This window comes from Diabrotica virgifera, chromosome 6 (genome assembly GCF_917563875.1).
Source record: "Diabrotica virgifera virgifera chromosome 6, PGI_DIABVI_V3a".
NCBI lineage: Eukaryota > Metazoa > Arthropoda > Insecta > Coleoptera > Chrysomelidae > Diabrotica > Diabrotica virgifera.
The window spans coordinates 171875805-171896390 of record NC_065448.1 but is presented as its reverse complement, the minus strand read 5'-3'; the positions used below and the strand labels follow the sequence as shown (position 1 = coordinate 171896390).

Sequence of the window (20586 nt, the reverse complement as noted above, 5' to 3'; positions counted from 1 at the left end):
GGCCAATGGGATGATAGAGTGTCATGGAAATTAGGCATCGGACAACGTCGCAAGACGTTTTAAAACCGATTTATATATATGTTGTATCTTTCATTACGCATAACATACCCCAGGTATTGCAGCTTTCGTGTCTTGATGGTTTCCAATATTTTAATTCTTTTGTTGACTCTTCTCATGACCTCGCTGTTTGTTATATGCTCGGTCCAGGATATCTTCAGGATTCTTCTGTACACCCATAGTTCAAATACTACCAACTTTTTAGCAGTCGACGAGTTAAATGTCCATGCTGCTATCCCGTAAAGCAGCGTGCGGCGCGCTCCGTTTCAAAAATCTTCTATTTTCCTCCGAAAAATATGTTTTCTAGATTCTTCCAGACATTCTAAATAAAATAAGTTTCTTGACATTCTTCTCAAAAGTTAATAGTTTTAAAGTTATAAGCGATTAAAAATCCGAAAATGTGTTTTTTTGTCATTTTTCGGATTTTAAATCGCTTATAACTTAAAAACTATTAACTTTTGAGAGAAATGTCAAGAAACCTATTTTATTTAGAATGTCCCAAAGAATCTAGGAAAAATATTTTTCGGAGGAAAATAGGAGATTTTTGAAATGGAGCGGGCCGCACCGGCAAAAAGATCGGATAAACACGCATATTTAACAATTAAAAAACAACGGTATAAATTAAAGTTAGACGCGATAACTCTTCAGAATCTTGAAGCTGAATGTTCAGTCTCCAATCTAAGTATCTGGCAACCTCAAAAATACTAATTTAAATATGAGTTTTTAAGCCTCAAAAATGCGTATTTTCGCATTTTTCAGATTTTAAATCGCCTTTAACTCCAAAATTATCAATTTCTGAGAAAAATTACAAGATACCTTTCTTGTTTATATTGATCCAAAAAATCTAAAAATATATATTCCAGAGCAAAAAACTTGAGCTTTTGTATTTGTTTAAAAAAATTGTTTAAACAATTTCTGCCCAAAAATTCCGCCCGGCACCCTTCAGATTTGTTTAAAGGGGACATTTTTGAATAGGAATCCACAAAGAAAACGAATCAGAAATTTTTTTCAGACGGGAGCGGTCTCACCACATGGACTATTATAATTGTTTTGCTTTGAAGACGTCCATTAGCTCTTTGTGGCGGACTTTATCGAAAGCCTTGTTGGAATCTATGAAACATATATGTGTTAGTTTAGGACAAAAATGTGTTAGTTTAGAATAATACCATTTTGTCAGATTCATTAACTGTTATATATGTAAATTCCTTCGATAATGTGTATTTTGATTTAATAATTATTTTTTAGGAAATGGTCTGGCAAGCAAAGGCTAACATATGCTTGAAAGAAATCACTGAGTTGTCAGTATTATTAAAAAATATAAAATTTCACAACATGATAACCTTACAAGATAACGAAAATGTCGAATTCGTAGTAACCATTATAAAAGAAAGTGGAAACTTTGAAATATTTTCTGGAGATCTATTGGTAGCAACAGGAAATATTTGTGTTCTTGAAAAAGGCGGTGAAAATCCTAAATCGTTTATCAAAGAGATTAATAAACAGGACACTATAAACTTGAGAAAAGAGGATTTCTACAGAGAGGCTCATTTGAGACGGCATCTTTACTACGGCAAATTTCAGGGAATTGTTGAATGTGACCTTAGTGGTGTACAAGGCAAAATTGAGTGGATGGATAATTATGTCAGTTTTATCGACTCCATGTTTCAGTTATCACTATTATCAGAGTGTACCCGAAATCTCTCAATACCAACTAGTATACGAAGGATAGAACTAAATCCAAAACTACATATTAGAGATTCAAATAATAAGTGTAAGTAAAACAATTTTTAATTTAAAAAATATCCGACAACTAGTCCACAAATAACATTGGGATATGAAAATAAAAAATAAAAAATATATAATGTTATGTTCCAAAACTGTAACCCCTCTGTGGCTCAGTGGTAAGAGCGCCTAACCTTTGGATCGAAAGTTCCGAATGGTAGTGAGTTCAAATCTCACCAGGGTTAGGAATTTTTTCATTTATTATAAATTAATAGATGGAAATAGTTTCTGTCCTTGTGCGATCGGTACTCACCGGAGGGACCGTAGACGTTCGGATACAATTAGCGTCTCTTTGCAAAGACAATGACGTCGACTTTGCAAAGTAACAAGACACTTACTCAACACACACACTACACATTACACCTGAGTTAGTGATAAGTTATACAATTACGTGGCTAAAAGTTCTAGTTCTAAACCAAAGCCAGAATCAGAGAAAAAAAAATATTCCAAAAGTTTTATTGTCTGGTTATTATAATACTTTTTACACTGATGTGGGTATCTTGTGACAGTGAAATACAAATAACACATTTTTTACCGTTTACACCAGTGATTCCCTAAGTGGTCCAGGTGGAGCCCCCAGGGGTCCAAGAAGGACTCAACGGGGGTCTACGTTGGCGTGAAATAAAAATGGGGGTTCACAAGTTGTAAGAGGGGATCCACGAAAATTTTATAGTGATTTAGTATTTATTTAAACAAATCTGCATTTTTTTATCGTAAAATATCAACGGAAAAAAAATGTTTTAATAGTAGGGACTCAAAAATGTCATTATAACGCATTATAACAAGTTATTTTGATTAAAAACACAACAGAAAACGTTAAAATATCGTTTTTTACATTTTCGTCCATTTCCAAAATACATATGTCCTTCGATTTGACTGAAAATTTGCCCACAGATATCCAAAACACAGGACTTTAAGTGGTTAAAAGAATTTGTATAGTTCTACAATACACAACAAATATGTGGAATAATATCAGAGTCAAAAATATAGGCGTCTACTGTAAGTAGAATTCTAAACACGATTTATTTGGAACAATTTCAGTTCTTACCATTTTTGTCGAAAAGTTGAATATGGCGGAGATATTAAACAAAAACAACTGCTATCAAACCAATGAATACTCGCGCTTTTACTGAACACGAACTATCTGAAATATTGATTTTAGCAAAAAAATAAAAGAGATTAAAATTGTATAAAATTTAATGCTTTCTATTTTTATATAGGTAAATTTTTGTTCTAAAACTAATAATAAACGAGATAATTGAATAATTATGCTCTAACTGTCACTATTTCCCCCCATAACTCGGAAAATATCGGCGGCACAAAAAAATTTATAATAAAAGAAATTATAGAAAATTATATTTTTAACAATTTCAGTCCGTGCACTTTTGTCGGAAAGTTAAAAATGGCGGAGAAATTTAGCAAAAACAGTTCTTCTTTAAAATCAAGATGGCGGCTAACGCAACGGCGGAATTCATTCGTGATTTTAAATGTACACTACTATTGACCCCCTAAAGATTAGATAAATAGTATCTTGGTAGCTCGGCATGCAAGATCAAAGGCTAACCCGACTGGACTATATAATTTTGACTCTAATATTATTACATGTTACTTTTCTTGTATTGTAAAACTATAAAAATTTTTTAACCACTTAAAGTCCTGTGTTTTGGCTATCTGTGGGCAAATTTTCAGCCAAATAGAAGAACATGTATTTTTGGGAATGGAGGGAAATTTAAAAAACAGGATTTTAACGCTTTTTACACTAAAATTTGACCAAAAACTTGTTTTAAATCAAAAAACACTTGTTTTAACGCCTAATAATCACATTTTTGTGTCCCTTCTATTAAAACATTATTTTTAATAGAAGAAGATACTGGTTTCGGGGGTCCACCGAAACCAGTAAATTTTTTAAAGTGGTCTACAAGAAAAAATATTTTTGGGACCTCTGGTTTACACTATAATAATATTGTTTGCTACATTAAAAGGTAGTTGTCAGCGATTTTCGTAAGTATTTTGCTTCTGCTACATCTTTTTACGTGCCCAGAAATAGTCTGCCAGCATTCTCTAAATCCATTTTCTTTGTTATCGTTTTTCCACACCTAAGCACTAGAACCACAAGGTGAAATTAATGGACGATTTTCACAAGGTGGGGTCACCGGCGACTCCAAAATATTTTTTAAAATAAACGACATTTCAATATTTTTAAGAATAATTTAACTTAAAAATTACGAAATGATTCAATTTCTAATCAGAAATTGTATTGTTACATAACAATAAGCAAAACAAATATATGAATGATTCGAAATATTAAAAGCACTTATATTTTACATAAACTATTTAGGATGGCAAAGGTAATTAAAAACTAAGTTGGGAGTTGAATAGTTTCTTTTTATTTTATTTAGGGGGACAGCGGGGCAAGGTGGCAGGGAACCGGGGGGCAGGGGCAGGGGGCACCCAGGTGGAGTCAAAAATCAGAAATGGGCTGCAAATACGACTAAATGTGAACTTTCATAAAAACACGCATCACCAGTTACGACTCATGTGAAATACTGAAGGTAAATGGGCGGGCAACATACAGCTTCACCAGAATCACGCACATGTCAAACAAATTTGTGCGTGGGTGGGTTCATCGGCGACCCCACCTTGTGGTTCTAGGGTTAAAATATCTTGATTGAAATGTTTTATAATATGTTAATTACTAATATCTACAAGATTTTGTGGGAAAAAGTCCAAGTGGGAATAAAGAAAATGGATTTTAAGTGACATTTTGCAGTCCAAATCAATGGTAGGGGAGCCCAAGCGGGGATTTTTGCAGTTACTCGAGCAAGTCAGATTATCATATGGGGAGAAACCTGGTGCCCTGCAGATGCACCTCTACCTTACATTGGCTCTTTACACAGGGGAGTTCGTTAGGGGGGGGGGCAGAAAAGAAAATCTATCATTAAAAATACTCGAAATTGTTAGATTAAGATAAGGTAAGTGTTAAGGGCATGCAAAACAGTGTATATTTCAAAAATCTGACATTTGAGCAGAGCGTAAGAAAATAGGCGAGTTAAAAATGTTCACAAAAAAGCGAATAATTCGCGAAATGAACGTTAGATCGAAAAACTAAAAAATACGTGTTCAATATCTTTCAAAAATCTATCGAATGATACCAAACGTGACCCTCCCGCGGAGAGGGGTGGGGTAAATTTAAAATTTTAAATATAAATTCCGCGATATTTCGCAAAATAAACATTAGATCGAAAAACTGCAAAATACAGTTAATCAATATTTTTGAAAAATCTATCGAATTGTACCAAACAGGACCCCCACGGAGGAGAGGTGGGGGGTTACTTAAAAATCTTAAATAAGAGCCCCAAATTTTTATTCCAGATTTGGATTCTTTACGTAAAAATAAGCAACTTTTATTCGAAACACTTTTTCATATTATGGATAGATGGCGCTATAATAGGAAAAAACGATTGTTGGAAATGGAAAATTAAATTAAAAATGGGAAGTCTACACTGAAATAAAAAAGTTTACTTAATTGTTTTTGGTTTTAGGACCTACTCTTCACAACCCAATAGGTCCCCAAAGCGGTCGAGTGACTGCACATTTAGCATACTTCGCTCCCCTACTACAATGTAGGAATTCAGCAGATTGTTGACATATTCCTTGTAGTTGTCGTCTTTATAGTTTTTTAAGGAGTTTTAACCATAAACTTTTAAAACAGGCACATGCTCTTTTTTTGTCAATCATACTGCTTTCAAAATTGTTATATTTTATTAAATCTCGTAAGTATTCATGGACCTGCAAAGAGATCTTCTTTGATTTTCGCATAACTTTGTAAATCTTTCTTTTAAGTAAAAAAAATCTTGTCCATAGCTTTGGTCAAAGTTTTTCATCAATCGTAACTTCATACGTAGTGGTGGCAAGTATATGTTTTGGGATCAACCAAAGGCTTGTTTTCAACATTTTTCCTATCATGTTAAAGGGATTTCCGCTTAGGCCACTATTTCTTTTATAATGGTCACGATTTTTTTTATTTGCGATTTCGGTTGTTCCATTCAAAAACGAAGCAGCAAAAATTTGTATACCCAGCCTGCAAGCCAAGTAACACAGCAATTATTTTAAGTTCCTGCTGTGTCTACCATACTGGATATTTTTTAAAATCAGTTCCATATTGCTATATATCTCTTTCATGTTTACAACTGGCGCCAAAGGGACTGAAGTAATTGGTTACCGGTGTTAGATATGCAACATAAGCCTTAAGGCTAACTTTGAATGACTCAAAAATGTTTATTACTGCTGAAATATCCTTAGAATCCACTAACTCTCTTTCTTCGCACACAAGATTCTCATAATCCTGTTGCATGTTTCTAACGTAACATACTTTTGTCAGATAAAACCATTAAGGCGTGACTGCAACACTTTCGTTTGGTTTTAGGTAATTTATCTTTTGATCTACATCATTAGCTCACCTTGAGTTAATAAATGAGGATCAGTCATCATCGTCAGTGGTTCCACAACCCTAGTTGATTCTCGACTTTCCTTAATCTATTTTGCCAGTCGTTTCTTAGTGGCTACCTCAAAACTAGGATCTTGTATGTCAACATTTTCTTCTTGCTCTGGTTTCTGATTTGTACTGTCCTGTCACTAGTATCTATGGATGTTGGATGCGGCAGTATAGTAGTTCTTGACTATCCGTGACAGGTCGGATCACTGAAGGCAAGTTGGGATATTTTAACGTATGTTTTGACCTACTTGTTATTCTTGTTATATTTACTAAGAAACGGTACCAGTGTGAAGTATAATCCATCTGTTCTCTCCATACCATTGGAGCTTCAAACGGTATGTGGCAAGAACCGTTGGCCTATACAGTCACTAGTCGCTACCATGTTACACAACATATTACCAGTTGTTTTCCTGGTCACCCACCTTAGTAATCGATGGGGTGTTATACATTATACTTTGTAGGTATCCATAGTAAAAAAAGTCCATGAACGTAAAGTCCGGAAATCTTGGAGTACATTTCTATGCACAACCTCTTCCGATGCATTTATGACTAAAGCGCCGGTTTAAGTATGCCGCACACGAAGTTGAAAACATGCGGGAGCTCCATTGTACTGTGTCCACATTTTCTGTTCTTTTTCAAAATATTAAGGTTTTAAATTTGAGCGAAGTATGAAAAGATTACCAAAGAACTTTGGTCAAAAAACATAAGGGAAACTCGTTAGGGTAGTGTAGAGTATAAACGACTGGTGACCAATTCATGTATCTAATAAAATACTTTTACTTTTTAGATTTGGAAGTCACCAGAGATCCCGACCTTTGCATAACAAAATGCGGAGGTATAGAAATCCAGGGCCTTAAATTTACACAACTTCCTCGAAAGTCCATTCCAGATTCTAACCTGCTATTAGAAAAATTTGAATTTGTTGCCTATGACGCCTCGCAAAACAAATATTACACATTGTACAATTCTTTAGTGATAGCTATGCAGATAATAAAGCAAAACAGTAATGGTCTTATCAAGAAATTAACAATTGGGGAACTAAAGGACACTGAAGACTCTAATCTAGAGCTGACCGAGAAAATTAAAGCAGTTTTAAAGAATCAAGTCATGGCGGATATTGAATTCTTAATTACAACACCAACTCAAATAAAAACGATGAATGCTAAATTTGAAAGCATTATAGTTACAATTGAAATGTTCGAAAAAATTCATTCAAATATACTGACAAAATACATAAGAGACGATGGCTTCATTTTGTGTATTGGGTCCATAAAAAGAGAAAATTTATTTCAACACGAAATCATTTTTAGAACCGAACACCTTTGTCTCGTAAGAAGAAGAAAAGATTTTCCTAGCTCTTATAATACACTTAATATCCGAACTGATGATTTTGGATGGTTGAATAAACTAAAAAAATTTATTGCAAACAAACAACAAAAAACTATTTTTATATTTAGTCAACAGGAAGATCATTCTGGTAAGTATCTAAGCAGGGTGTTAATATGCTGTATACAGGGTGTCTAGAAACTCTACCGACAAAGGAAGACAGGAGATTCCTCAGATAATTTTAAGACAATTTAACCTTTAACTACACGCGCTGGCGTACTTTGTACGCCAGATATAAGAATTCTACTGGAAATATATTTAAAAATTTAATTTTTGACCTTGCTTATTTTTCTAACCTATCACTGGAATGTGCTTTACAATTTGGTTTTAGTTTCGTTATAATCGGCGTTCTGGAAAGATCGTAATTTACATTTTATTATTTGTTGTTTCCGGTGGTGGACAATACACCCCAGGATTATATTACTATAAGTCGTAATATAAGTACATATTTTAATTGTTTTTTAGTCATTATGGCAAAAAATATATTTTTCTTTGTAAACAATACTTTTTCTCCTGTAAAAAATCACATTTAAAAAAAATTTTTATTAGTAATCTTATTTATCATGGAATCCAGTTATTCCATGATTCCAGTTATAAATCCCAATTGGCTTACTGAAAAGGAACTCCAAGTATTCACTGATGCCGAATAAGGTTTATAACAAACAACTAAGTGTATTTTTTCAAAAAAAATTAAACAAATCCGCTGTTTTTAAGTGTATTTTCTTGTGGCGTACAAAGTACGCCACGCGTGTAGTTATGTTATAACTTGATGCGCGGGTAGTTAAAGGTTAACCCAATTCACCTATTCCAAAATTGCTTCCAAGGGAGCTATAGCTCTTTGAAGAAAGGCGTCTTGTAATTAGTTTTTCTTAAGAACGTCCAGAACGCTTCTATTTAGAAAAACGAAAATTGGTAAGCATGTTTATCTTCCAGAGATAAATTGATTCCATCCATTGCGAATTTCTAGTACCGGCCATAGGCGTCCGTTTCGGGTAGGGCAACGGTTATGTTATCGCATAACTTTTTTGTCTTTATTTTTGAAGCATTTTTGACTCTTGATTATTAGATTGAATGTATTCTATAAATGTATTAAATGATTACTAGATGTGATGTATTCTAGTACTCTTGCTTTGAGTCGATAGGACACACCGTTCCCTAGAAAAAACAATTTGAAAATTTTGCGTTTTTTTAAGTAAAAATAAAATTCAAAGAAAACTATTTAGAAAAACGAAAACTGATAGGTACGTTCATTTATGTTTCGGAGATGAATATATTTCATTAATTGCGAATTTCTAGTACCTGTCATATGCGTCTGTTTTGGGTAGGTCAACGGTTATTTTATCGCATAACTTTTTTGTCTTTAATTTTTAAGAATTTTTGACGACACTATATTATTAAATTATGAGGTATCCTAGTACTAAAAAGTTTCTCTTATTTTAAGTTGGCAAAATACGCCGTTTCTGTTTGAAAAAATTTTCATTTTTTTTTCAAATTCAAAAAAAAAATTTTTAAATCGATTTTTCTAGAAAACGGTGTGTTTTACCGACTTAAGGCAAGAGTACTTTTTAGTACTAGCATACCTTACTCTTTAACAGTAAAGAATCAAAAATGCTTAAAAGTTAAAGACAAAAAAGTTATGTGATAAAATAACCGTTGCCTTACCCAAAGTGGACGCCTTTGACCGGTACTAGAAATTCGCAACTGAAAATTGATTAATCTCTGGAAGGTAAATCTACGTACCAATTTTCGTTTTTCTAAATAGAAGCGTTCTGGAGGTATTTAAGAAAAACTAATTAGAAGACGCCATCTTCAAAGAGATCTAGCTCCCTTAGGAAGCATTTTCGGACAAGGTGAATTGGGTTAAATTTTTTTAAAATTATCTAAGGAATCTCCTGTCTTCGTTTGTTGGTACAGGTTCTGGACACCCGTATATAGGGTGGAACTCGGTTATGGAATCAAATTATTTGTGGCTTTGTTTTAAAACATTATACAAAACGATGAGACATGTCGACTTTTATATCTACATCTGAGCTTTTTAAACATAAATTTAAATTTACAGGGTGATTCATGTAAGTATATCATAGTCCATAAACTTTATTTTTAATGGAACACCCTGTATACTTTTATAGTTTTAAAAGATGCTTAACAACCCAATTTCAATGAACTATGCCATAGAGGGACTATTATGAATCATAGAGGGTGAAATTTTAAAATTATGAAGTGTGGAAACCAGTTGTAGAATAAAATTGTTTGTGACCTTATTTCAGAAAATTGTAAAAACCGCTGGGACACTTCAACTTTTAAAATCAAATGTACGCAACTCTAGCATAGTCCAGCATACTTATTTTGAATGAAACACCCTATATATTTGTATGTTTTTAGAAACTACTTAACTACCTTATCTTAAAAAAGTATATTATTATGCAGGGTGTATTTTGGACAATACAAGGTGAAATTTTGAAATTATGTAAAATTTTTGTCAAAACACAAAACTCGATACACCGATACTTAGTTTGAAAAATGTATGCCTGTATTTACCTAATTAAAAAAAAATATTTAAAAGGTGATAAATTATTAATTTCAAAAATTGATGTATTTAATATCTTGAAAAATGTATGAAAATTACACATAACTTCAAAATTTCAATTTGTATTATTCATAAAAGACTCTATGAGGTTTTTAAGTAGTTTCTAAAAACATCAAAATATACAGGGTGTTTAATTAAAAATAAAGATCTGGACCATGTTAATAATCTTGCGTGTATCACCCTGTACATTTAAATTAGTTTAAATAGTGCACGTTTGATTTAAAAGTTGACGTTGCTAATCAGTTAAGGGTTGTTAATCAGTTAAAATATAAAGTTATACAGGGTGTTCCATTAAAAATATAGCTTATTGACTATGTTAGGCTTGCGTAAATCACCGTGTACATTTAGATTTATGCTCTTAATTCACACATTTGTATATAAGTCGACGTGTCTCAGCGTTTTTTATAATTTTGTAAAACAAGGACAGAAAAAATTTTGTTCCATACGTTCCAAACACTATGAAATTTTATAAAATGTCCATAAACATTGTGTTTATTGTAAAAAACTAAACTTTAATATACATAGCTCCCATAAAGTAACGCATAAATTCATTATTTCGTAAACCGACGATTTGAAGGAAAAATCCCGAGACAGATCGATTTTTATTTTTAAATTACGCTTTTTTGGCATATTTAATATTTATCATACTTATGGCGTCATCCATCTGGGCATAATGACGTAATCGATGATATTTTTAAATAAGAATAGGGGTCAGGTGATAACTCATTTGAAAGGGTATTCAAATCTCTATTCGGTAATATAAACATTAATATAATTATTTATCTAGGGTGTTCAAAGAATTTTTTAAATTAAATTAATTGAGACAAAAAGAAGAACGAATGGAATTTATTTAATTCAAAATACGTTTTACTGTTGTCAGAAAACAGGAAAAAATGTTTATTTGACAAATAAATATTGTTTTTGCTCAAATTCAATGTTAAAGCTGCCACCCACCTGCCTCTTGGCAGTTTGAACATTTCGTTTAAGCGAAAATCAATGTTTATTTTTCAATTTTTCTGTTTTCTCACAGCAGTAAAATATATTTATAATTAAATAAATTAAATGCTTTCATCTTTTTTTGTCAATTAATTTAGTTAAAAAATAGTTTTTTGGACATCCTGTATAAATAATTTTGTTAATATTTATATTAGTGAATAGAGAATTGAATACCCTTTCAAATGAAGTATCGTATGACCCCTATTTTTATTTAAAAAAATTATCGATTACGTCATCACGCCCAGATGGATAACGTCACTAGTATGACATATATGCCAAAAAAATCGCAATTTAAAAATAATAAAATATATGAAAAAAAATTTTTAAGAAACGCTTTTATTTAGTTAGGAATGACTAAAATTAAAAATATTATAAAAAATCAAACAAAAAGCAAAAAATAAAAAAATTGAAACTCGAAGAATTTTTCGAAATAAACTGTTAGAGAGATTAAATATACAAAAATCTCACACATTCGTTACAGAAAAGCGTGGGGCGAAAACCGTTTATTCCATGAACACGCGCCCCACGCTTTTCTTTAACGAAAGTGTGAGATTTTTGTATATTTAATCTGTCTAACAGTTTTTTTTTTCGAAAAATCCTCCGAGTTTCAATTTTTTTTTTATTTTTTAAACGCTTTTATTTAGTTCAATAGTTTGCGTCAAATTTTTAGACGTTAATTTGAGTGCTTTTTCTCCAATGCAAATGAATGAAAATTTGCAGACATATGCATTCGCGGGAACAGTACACGAATAATCGATAAAAAAAAAGTTTTATGTTTATTAATTGTTTAAATAAAAAAAAACGATTTTAATGGAAAATGCTTAAATTCTCTTGTTTTTTACAATGTAAAAACTTGAATCTTTTACGTGTTGTAGCTAATGATATGAACTATACATAATTTCACTTTTTACGTTAATTGTTTACGTTATGCTTCATAAATAAACAATAAAGTTTCAAATTTTTTGCCGATTCCGACTACTTTTCATGTTAGTACATCATATGTTTTATACATATTTTTAGAAACATGATGATATATTTTAATGTTTGAAAAGTGTAAGACTAAAAAGTAAAAAAATAAGAAAATATGAAAACAAAAATTTTAAGAAACGCTTTTCTTTAGTTACGAGTGGCTAAAATTAAAAATATTATAAAAAAATCAACCAAAAAGCAAAAAATAAAAAAAATTAAAAAATCTAACACATTCGTTAAAGAAAAGCGTGGGGCGAAAACCGTTTATTTGATGAAGACGCGCCACGCTTTTCTTTGACGAATGTGTTAGATTTTTTCAATTCTTTTTTTATTTTTTGCTTTTTGGTTGATTTTTTTTATAATATTTTTAATTTTAGTCACTCGTAACTAAAGAAAAGCGTTTCTTAAAAATTTTGTTTTTTCATATTTTTTTATTTGCTTTTTAGTTGATTTTTTATAATAAGTCTTTTTAATTTTAGTCACTCCTAACTAAAGAAAAGCGTTTCTTAAATTTATTTTTTCATATTTTTTTATTTTTTACTTTTTAGTCTTACACTTTTCAACCATTAAAATATATCGTCGTGTTTATTAAAATACATGTATAAAACATAATGATGTACAAACATGAAAAGTAGTCGGAATCACCAAAAAATTTGAAACTTTATTGTTTATTTATGAAGCATAACGTAAACAATTAACGTAAAAAGTGAAATTATGTATAGTTCATATAATTAGCTACAACCTGTAAAAGTTTCAAGTTTCTTCATTGTAAAAAAACAAGAGAATTTAAGCATTTTCCACTAAAATCGTTTTTTTTTATTTAAACAATTAATAAACATCAAAAATAATATTTTTATTGACTATTCGTGTATTGTTCCCGCGAATGCATATGTCTGCAAATTTTCATTTATTTGAATTGAAGAAAAGGCAGTCAAATTAACGTCTAAAAATTTGACACAAACGATTAAACTAAAGAAAAACGTTTAAAAATCGACCCGTTTCAGGATTTTTCTTAAAGTCGCCGATTTACGAAATAATGAATTTATGCATTAGAACACGTCGACGCTGTCACGCCAAAACGGCATAAACGACATTAACCTGATTTTTCAGGAAACACAAAAAACTGATTATTTTTATTTTTACCAATTCTGCTTATCTGCAAACTGACTCAAAAAAATTGGTGATTTTTTTTTTCAAATTTTAACATTTTGTAAACATTAATGTGGCTGAAAATACTATGTGAAATAAATTAAAAACTAGAAAATGGCGCTTGTGTCCAATCAATATATAACATTGGTGAATATGCCAAACTTACCTCTGGCGTTTGCGTCGATCGCATTGTTGTAAGGTTAACCGAAATGGCGCTTAAAAAGGATATATGCCATTAATGAAAAAAAACGAAAATTAAAAATTGTCGTTTATGCCAACAAGAAAAATTATGAAATTACGAAGATTTTTGATTGGTTTTATTTTTTATTTAATCAAAAATACATTCTAAGTTAAAAACAAAACTCTAAATTCTTTAAACATGTTTTTGGTGCTAGGATGAAATACTTAAAAATAAATAATACTCAAATAGAAGAGCTATACAAAAATTGGTATAAAAATAAAACTCAAAAAACACTTTCAAAGAACAACAACTTAAAACCTAAGAAAACACAAAAATCAGAGGTACATAAAAATAGTTATTTTTTAATTTCTAAAACAAATAAAAAATAATTATTCACAAAAATAACATAAGATTTACTTCTTTTATATAGTTCAAAATAAAAGTTAGTAAAAAAAACAGAAAAATAACAGAAAAATATTTAACAACTTTTAACTTTTAAACAATTTAAAAAAAAATTCTGTTTCATCCAGTTGATCTGGAACTATGTTGTTCATTTTTAGAGATAAATATTCTGCATGATACTCTGGTTTAATAATCAATTCTGTTGCTAAGTTGAAACATGATGTGAGATCGTGACTAAATATTTATTCTTCTGCTGCAACGTCTGGTGGTTCCTCAAAGATGATAATGTTATTGCTAAAAGCTTCTGCAATGTTGGCATTATAAATGTCATAAACCTCTAAGGGGAATATAGGGGAATTATTGCCAGTCTGTATATCATTTTGTGCTACTTCGGTATATGACTTATTTTCATTTAGTAAGACCATTATTTTTTACTTCTGCTAAAATACTATGGCATAAACGCCAAAAATCGATCGCCATTTTTAGCTATATAAAATTGATTTGAACTATATGCTGTAGTACAAAAATAATTGTTCATCACACTAGTACAAAGTTATAATAAAACATTTTAAAATAAACTTTTTATTTGCGCAATTTTTAAAAAAGAAACCTGCATAAGAATACCATTGAGGAATGGCGCTTGTGTCAACCACGATGTAAATATTTGGTTTTGACATAAACGCCTCATAGTTTTTAAAGAAATTCAGGGTGTTTACGCTTCAAAAATCAATACAAATTGAAAATATTGCAGAGGTAAGTAATATCATATTACTTATCCATAAAAATTGTAAAAATACATACCTTTACTATTATTACTGGACCGAACTGTACACAATGATAATCTTATGGGCACTGGCGGTTGTGTCAATCATTGTTCACGTCGACCTTCACGTGCGTGACTAGACTGGCGTTTATAAAAACTTTAAACCAATATTACACCTATTTCACTTTGTTTTCGGTTATGCCGCGGTGACTGTCTGGTGCGGAAATTAAAATCCTATTTTTTCGTGCATCAACTCAAAACTGGCCATTTTGGCGTTTATGCCGTTTTGCCTTGGCAGCGTCGACGTATTAGTTCCCGTAGAACACGAATTTTTTGGGTAACAGTCGATCCGGATGTCGATAAGGTTGTTATAAACAAAGAACTTGACGAATCACATAACAGCGATTTTTCGCAAAACAAAACATATTTTTGTATATTTTGAGTCATTCTAAGCAAAAAATGTTTTTACAAGTTTTTTCGTAGGATGCATAGTTTTCGACATAAACGAGGTTGAACTTTTAAAAAATCGAAAAATTGCAATTTTTGAACCCGAATAACTTTTGATTGAAAAATAAAATAGCAATTCTGCTTACTGCATTTGAAAGCTCAAGTCAAATTCTATGGGCTTTGATTATTTTCATTGCTAAAAAATAGTTTTTTTATTGTTAAACCAAGCTATAAACACATAGTGATTGAATGATGTTTTCAATGCATTTCTAATTTTTGAAATCGAACGAGTAGGCGCGCATACAGAATTTCTACGTATATTACGTACATTAAAACGCATGCATTTGGCACGGGAAACAATATGTGTTTATAGCTTTGTTTGACAAATAAAAACTTAATTTTTAGCAATGTAAATAATCATAACCGATGTAATTTGACTTGAACTTTCAAATGCAGTAAGCAGAATTGCTATTTTATTTTTTAATCAAAAGTTATTCCGGTTCAAAAATTGCACTTTTTCGATTTTTTGAAAGTTCAACCGCGTTTATCTCGAAAACTATCCATCCTACGAAAAAACTTATAAGACCATTTTTTGCTGAGACTGACCCAAAAATTACAAAAAAATGTTTTGTTTTGCGAACAATCGCTGCTATGTAATTCCTCAAGTTCTTTGTTTATAACAATCTTAGCGACATCCGTATCAACTGTTACCCAAAAAATTCGTGTTCTACGGGTCAAAATACATAAAAAAACTTGGGTAAGTCCACCTGAATTAAGGAGGCCGTTGTACCCCCGCTGGCACAGAACTATTACTTTATGGACGCACTGTATAAAGGGCATTATACACGGTGGCTGGACGAAAACGAAACGGAAACATTATGAAAACTTCTTGAAAGAAAGTATAAAACTTTTCTTTAAATAGTTGCACATTATAACATAATATTTTTATCTATTATTTGTTATAAAAAACTGTTAATGGCTATCTCAACATACCTAATTTGTTTATTTTGTTCAAAATGTATGTCTTTGTAACATTTTTTACACACTTACGTTATTTTAGGTATAATAGGTCTCCAAAAATCCCTTCTTGCGGAAGTGACCATTCCAGAATTTAAAGCAGTATTTACTGACAAGGGTGCTGACATATTTTCAGTCGACGATGAATTCTATAGAGATCAGCTCCTCAAAGGTCTAGCATATAACGTACTAAGAAATAATAAGTGGGGCACGTACGTACATTTACCCCTTGAAGAAATAAAGTTAATGAGGATGGAAAACGCTGAGATTCGATCTCGCAGCTCCAACACATCTACTCTACTTTGGATGGAAAAGCCGATTATAAACTTACCGTAAGTATTACTTTTAACTCAGTTCCACCTTCGTTAACGTAGAGTTTTTATATGATCTCTAAACTCATATTATTTTGTTACCAAGTTTATCTATTGAGGTTTGTTTATTTATTTTTTATAAAAGACAATTTCTATATCTTTATATTGCTTGATGGTGTAATATTGTTCGTATTTCTCTCCTATGGAGCCACAGTCTAAGTAGGGCCCTGGACTCCCCCAGCATCCGTCTTCAATACCTCTGTCCCTGACTGAGCTCTCCTCCAGTTATCCACCCCCAATATCTCTTTAGCATCGGCTCTCATTTATTCCATTGTATCCAATATAGTTCCGCTAAGGGTTCTACTAGGTGTTTTACCATTGTCCATTCTTATAAGGTGACCAGCTCAGCACAATATTTGTATTTTTGCATAATTTGCTACAAAAGGTTCTTTGTAATATTGATACAACTCGTGGTTAAACCTTATTCTCCACATAGCATTGTTACAGATGGGTCCCAATATCCTTCTCAATATCGTTCTTTCAAAAGTATTGACAAGGTTTATTGTCTTTTCTGTCATGATCCATATGTTGCTATTGGTCATATGATAGTTTTATATACTTTAAACTTTACTTTCCTATGGATGCTTTTGGATCCAAATACCTGCGAGAGGTATGCTTTATTAGCAAGCATTATCCGTTTCCGTATTTCTTACTGGCATCGTTTGTAATGTAAGTGAAGACCTAGGTCAATTATACGTCTGTCTTTTGGGGAAAAGTCAACATCAAAATTTTTATGGGCAGGAGTCCAACACTACAGATTGTTTGCATTAGGAATTTTTCTAGGCCCCCTCTTCAATTTTCTTATTAGGCGACGTGCCTATTCTATTTTAAGTACCTTGAAAATGGTTACAGTATGCTTTTCCTGACCAACCAATGCTTGTTCGCTCCTTTCATGATTTGTCTCGAGATGTTTTTATTATTTTGTTTTCTGCTTCAACCATTTATACCATTCTGCTCTCTAAGGCAAGCCGCACACCAAAGAAACATGAAACGAAAAACATGAAACATGAAACGTGAAAAATGTTTCATGAAAATAAAACACTGCTAAACAAATCTCAAAGTCCGCCTACCAATGCAACGAGTGTGATTCATGCTCATGACAAATTTTTATTTTAGGAGAGTTTCGTAAATGGCCGGACGTATATTTGTTTAGCAGTGTTTTATTTCCATGAAACGTAATTTACGTTTCATGTTTGTTTGATGTGAGGCCTGAGTAATGGCTACATTTTTTTCTTTTATATAAAATTTTCCTATATTTATGAACATAGCTGTAGGTATACACAAAAGGTTTAATGCAATGGATGGCCCCATGTTGGGCGCCAATGTCTAAGTCACGTCCTGAATTCACCTAAGTAACATCCTATTTTCTTCTTAACGTGCCCTATCAAGTCCCCTTGACGTTGGCGATTAACATGGCGTAAGTGTCTCTGTCCCGAGCTATTCTAAATATTTGTTATGCTTTCTTTATTCCTGTCCACTCCATGATATTCTTTAACCTAAAGGCCTGTTTTCTACTAATTTCTCTGCGTCCTCCGATTTTACCCATCCCACCAGACCAAAAACAATTGGAACCTTCTCTGGTTACACCTCCGAGACTTCTAAAATTTGCAAGCCATAACGGATGCTGAGACTAAAGAAGATGAGGGAATTTTACAAGTTATAATTCACGTCCCATCTGCTCAGCGCGGTAAAGTTCCAATGAGAATGGTTCCCTTCGTACTACAATCAGAGTAAACATGTAAATCAAAAATGAATAACCATTTTCAATTTCGTTGCAACACGAAATTACAGCCGCACTATATTCTAGTTTATTCAAAGAGTGCAGCAAGCACCTCTACCGGTTTCGAAACTTATTAGTTTCTCATCAGGAGGCACATATGCTGACCCAACCAGGACAAACCCCGGCGCGCAGTCACTGATTGCAACGAACGAAATGCAAGGATGCCCTAGCGGCAACTGCTAGCAAAAGACTAAATTTTCAATCTAATAGCACATAAAACAATACCAAAAATATTACTCTACATCCCACCAGACCGAAAATAATTGGAATCTTCTCTGGTTATGCCTCCGAGTCTCAGCATCCGTTATGACTTGCAAATTTTAGAAGCCTCGTAGGTGCAACCAGAGAAGGTTCCCATTGTTTTCGATCTGGTGGGATGTAGAGTGATATTTTTGGTATTGTTTTATGTTCTATTAGATTGAAAACTTAGTCTTTAACAATTTTTATATTTATGAATATAAAAATAGTCATTTTTTAAGAATATTTGATCGGTATCCCTTTACCACGTGTTCAAAATAGGCCATCTTTCTATATTTGATGTTATCAAACCGCTGGATCGCGAGCAGCATTTGCCATCTTAAGGACTGCCACATTTGTCAGCATAGCCGTCCATGGTATTTTTAGTGTACGTCTGTGTAACCACATTTCAAAGGCATCCTATATAAAAGTTAAACTGATGAATTTGTTCGTGGTATTCCATTGTATTATTGGTTCTAATAATTAATAACAATTTAATTTATTTTCTAATAACTTATGAATGTTGAACTTTTGTAATCCTGTACAGTAGAGCCACAGTATAAAGAGGGACAGTAGAACCACTCTCCGAAAAATTGGAAGTAAAATCTTCAGTCGCGCATGGCGACCGCGCAATTTTCGCAGTCTCTTTTGCCCCACTCTCGCATTGCTAGTCGCATAGAAACGTACGGATTTTAACAGGGAAGACCCGCATCCACCACTGGTGAATTACCAATTGCGTACTGCCGGTATTACTTCTTGAGATCAAAGCGCCGACAGAGAAGTGGTTTTACTGTCCCTCTATTAGGGAATCCATCGACCTGTCAAAGTTAAATCACGTGATCTTTGGTTGGCACACAAAACTGTTCTTAACCTAAACTCAATGTAATTATTGATTTTTCTTATTTGTTTTTTGTCGTGATTTTGAGGTAGTATAGTATTTAAAGACATTCATTAGATTAATTATTTTATAAACTTTACGTTTTTGGTGATTTTGAGTGCTGACAACATGCCTGTGACTTGTATATTAGTGAACTGTGGAAGTCCAACTGATCGGGATAATGTTAATTTTAATTTGTTTTTTGTCCTGATTTTGAGCTAATATAGTATTTAAAAACATTCATTAGATTAATTATTTTATAAAATTTACGTTCTTGGTGATTTTGAGTGCTGACAACATGCCTGTCACTTGTATAATAGTGAACTGTGCAAGTCCAACTGATCAGAATAATGTTAATTTTAATTTGTTTTTTGTCGTGATTTTGAGCTTAATATAGTATTTAAAGACATTCATTAGATTAATTATTTTATAAACTTTACGTTTTTGGTGATTTTGAGTGCTGACAACATGCCTGTGACTTGTATAGTAGTGAACTGTGGAAGTCCAACTGATCAGAATAATGTTAATTTTAATTTGTTTTTTGTCGTGATTTTGAGCTTAATTTAGTATTTAAAGACATTCATTAGATTGATTATTTTATAAACTTTTCGTTTGTGGTGATTTTAAGTGCTGAAAACATGCCTGTAATCTGTATAGTAGTGAACTGTGGAAGTCGAGCTGATCGGATAATGTTAATTTTTTTCGTGTTCCCTCTATAGGGCTTTTCATTCACAGTCATTTGTTTTGAGCTTCTGTCATATGTCGTATAATCCGTGTATAGTAATATTATACACGGATTATACAACATCTGACAGAAGCTCGAAACAAATGACAATCGATGAAAAGCCGTATTAGAAACTCATTTATGTTTTCTCACCTAACTAAATTGTCAAATAACAGGACGCACTCATGCTAGGAATTATGGTTTTTATTAATATTACAATTATTTATATGTGACACTAACGTAACTAGTGACATTCATTTTTAGGCCAATGTGACAAACTTTATTAATAGTACTAAATTTTAATATTTATCCCCTATTTTGTTAAAACAATATTATTTTGTTTTTCATTCTATTCAAAATAAATGC

General features: G+C 32.1%; 1 protein-coding gene across 1 annotated transcript in view; it reads left to right on the top strand.

Annotated features, from left to right (window-relative positions):
- The window catches only part of LOC114335081 (fatty acid synthase-like), a 265424-nt gene that overhangs the window by 140967 nt on the left and 103871 nt on the right, over positions 1 to 20586 (top strand). Inside the window, exons 11-13 of the mRNA XM_028285236.2 lie at positions 1303 to 1828; positions 7122 to 7811; positions 16275 to 16563. Of these exons, the coding sequence (XP_028141037.2) occupies positions 1303 to 1828; positions 7122 to 7811; positions 16275 to 16563 (1505 nt within the window). The remainder of the gene's footprint in view (positions 1 to 1302; positions 1829 to 7121; positions 7812 to 16274; positions 16564 to 20586) is intronic.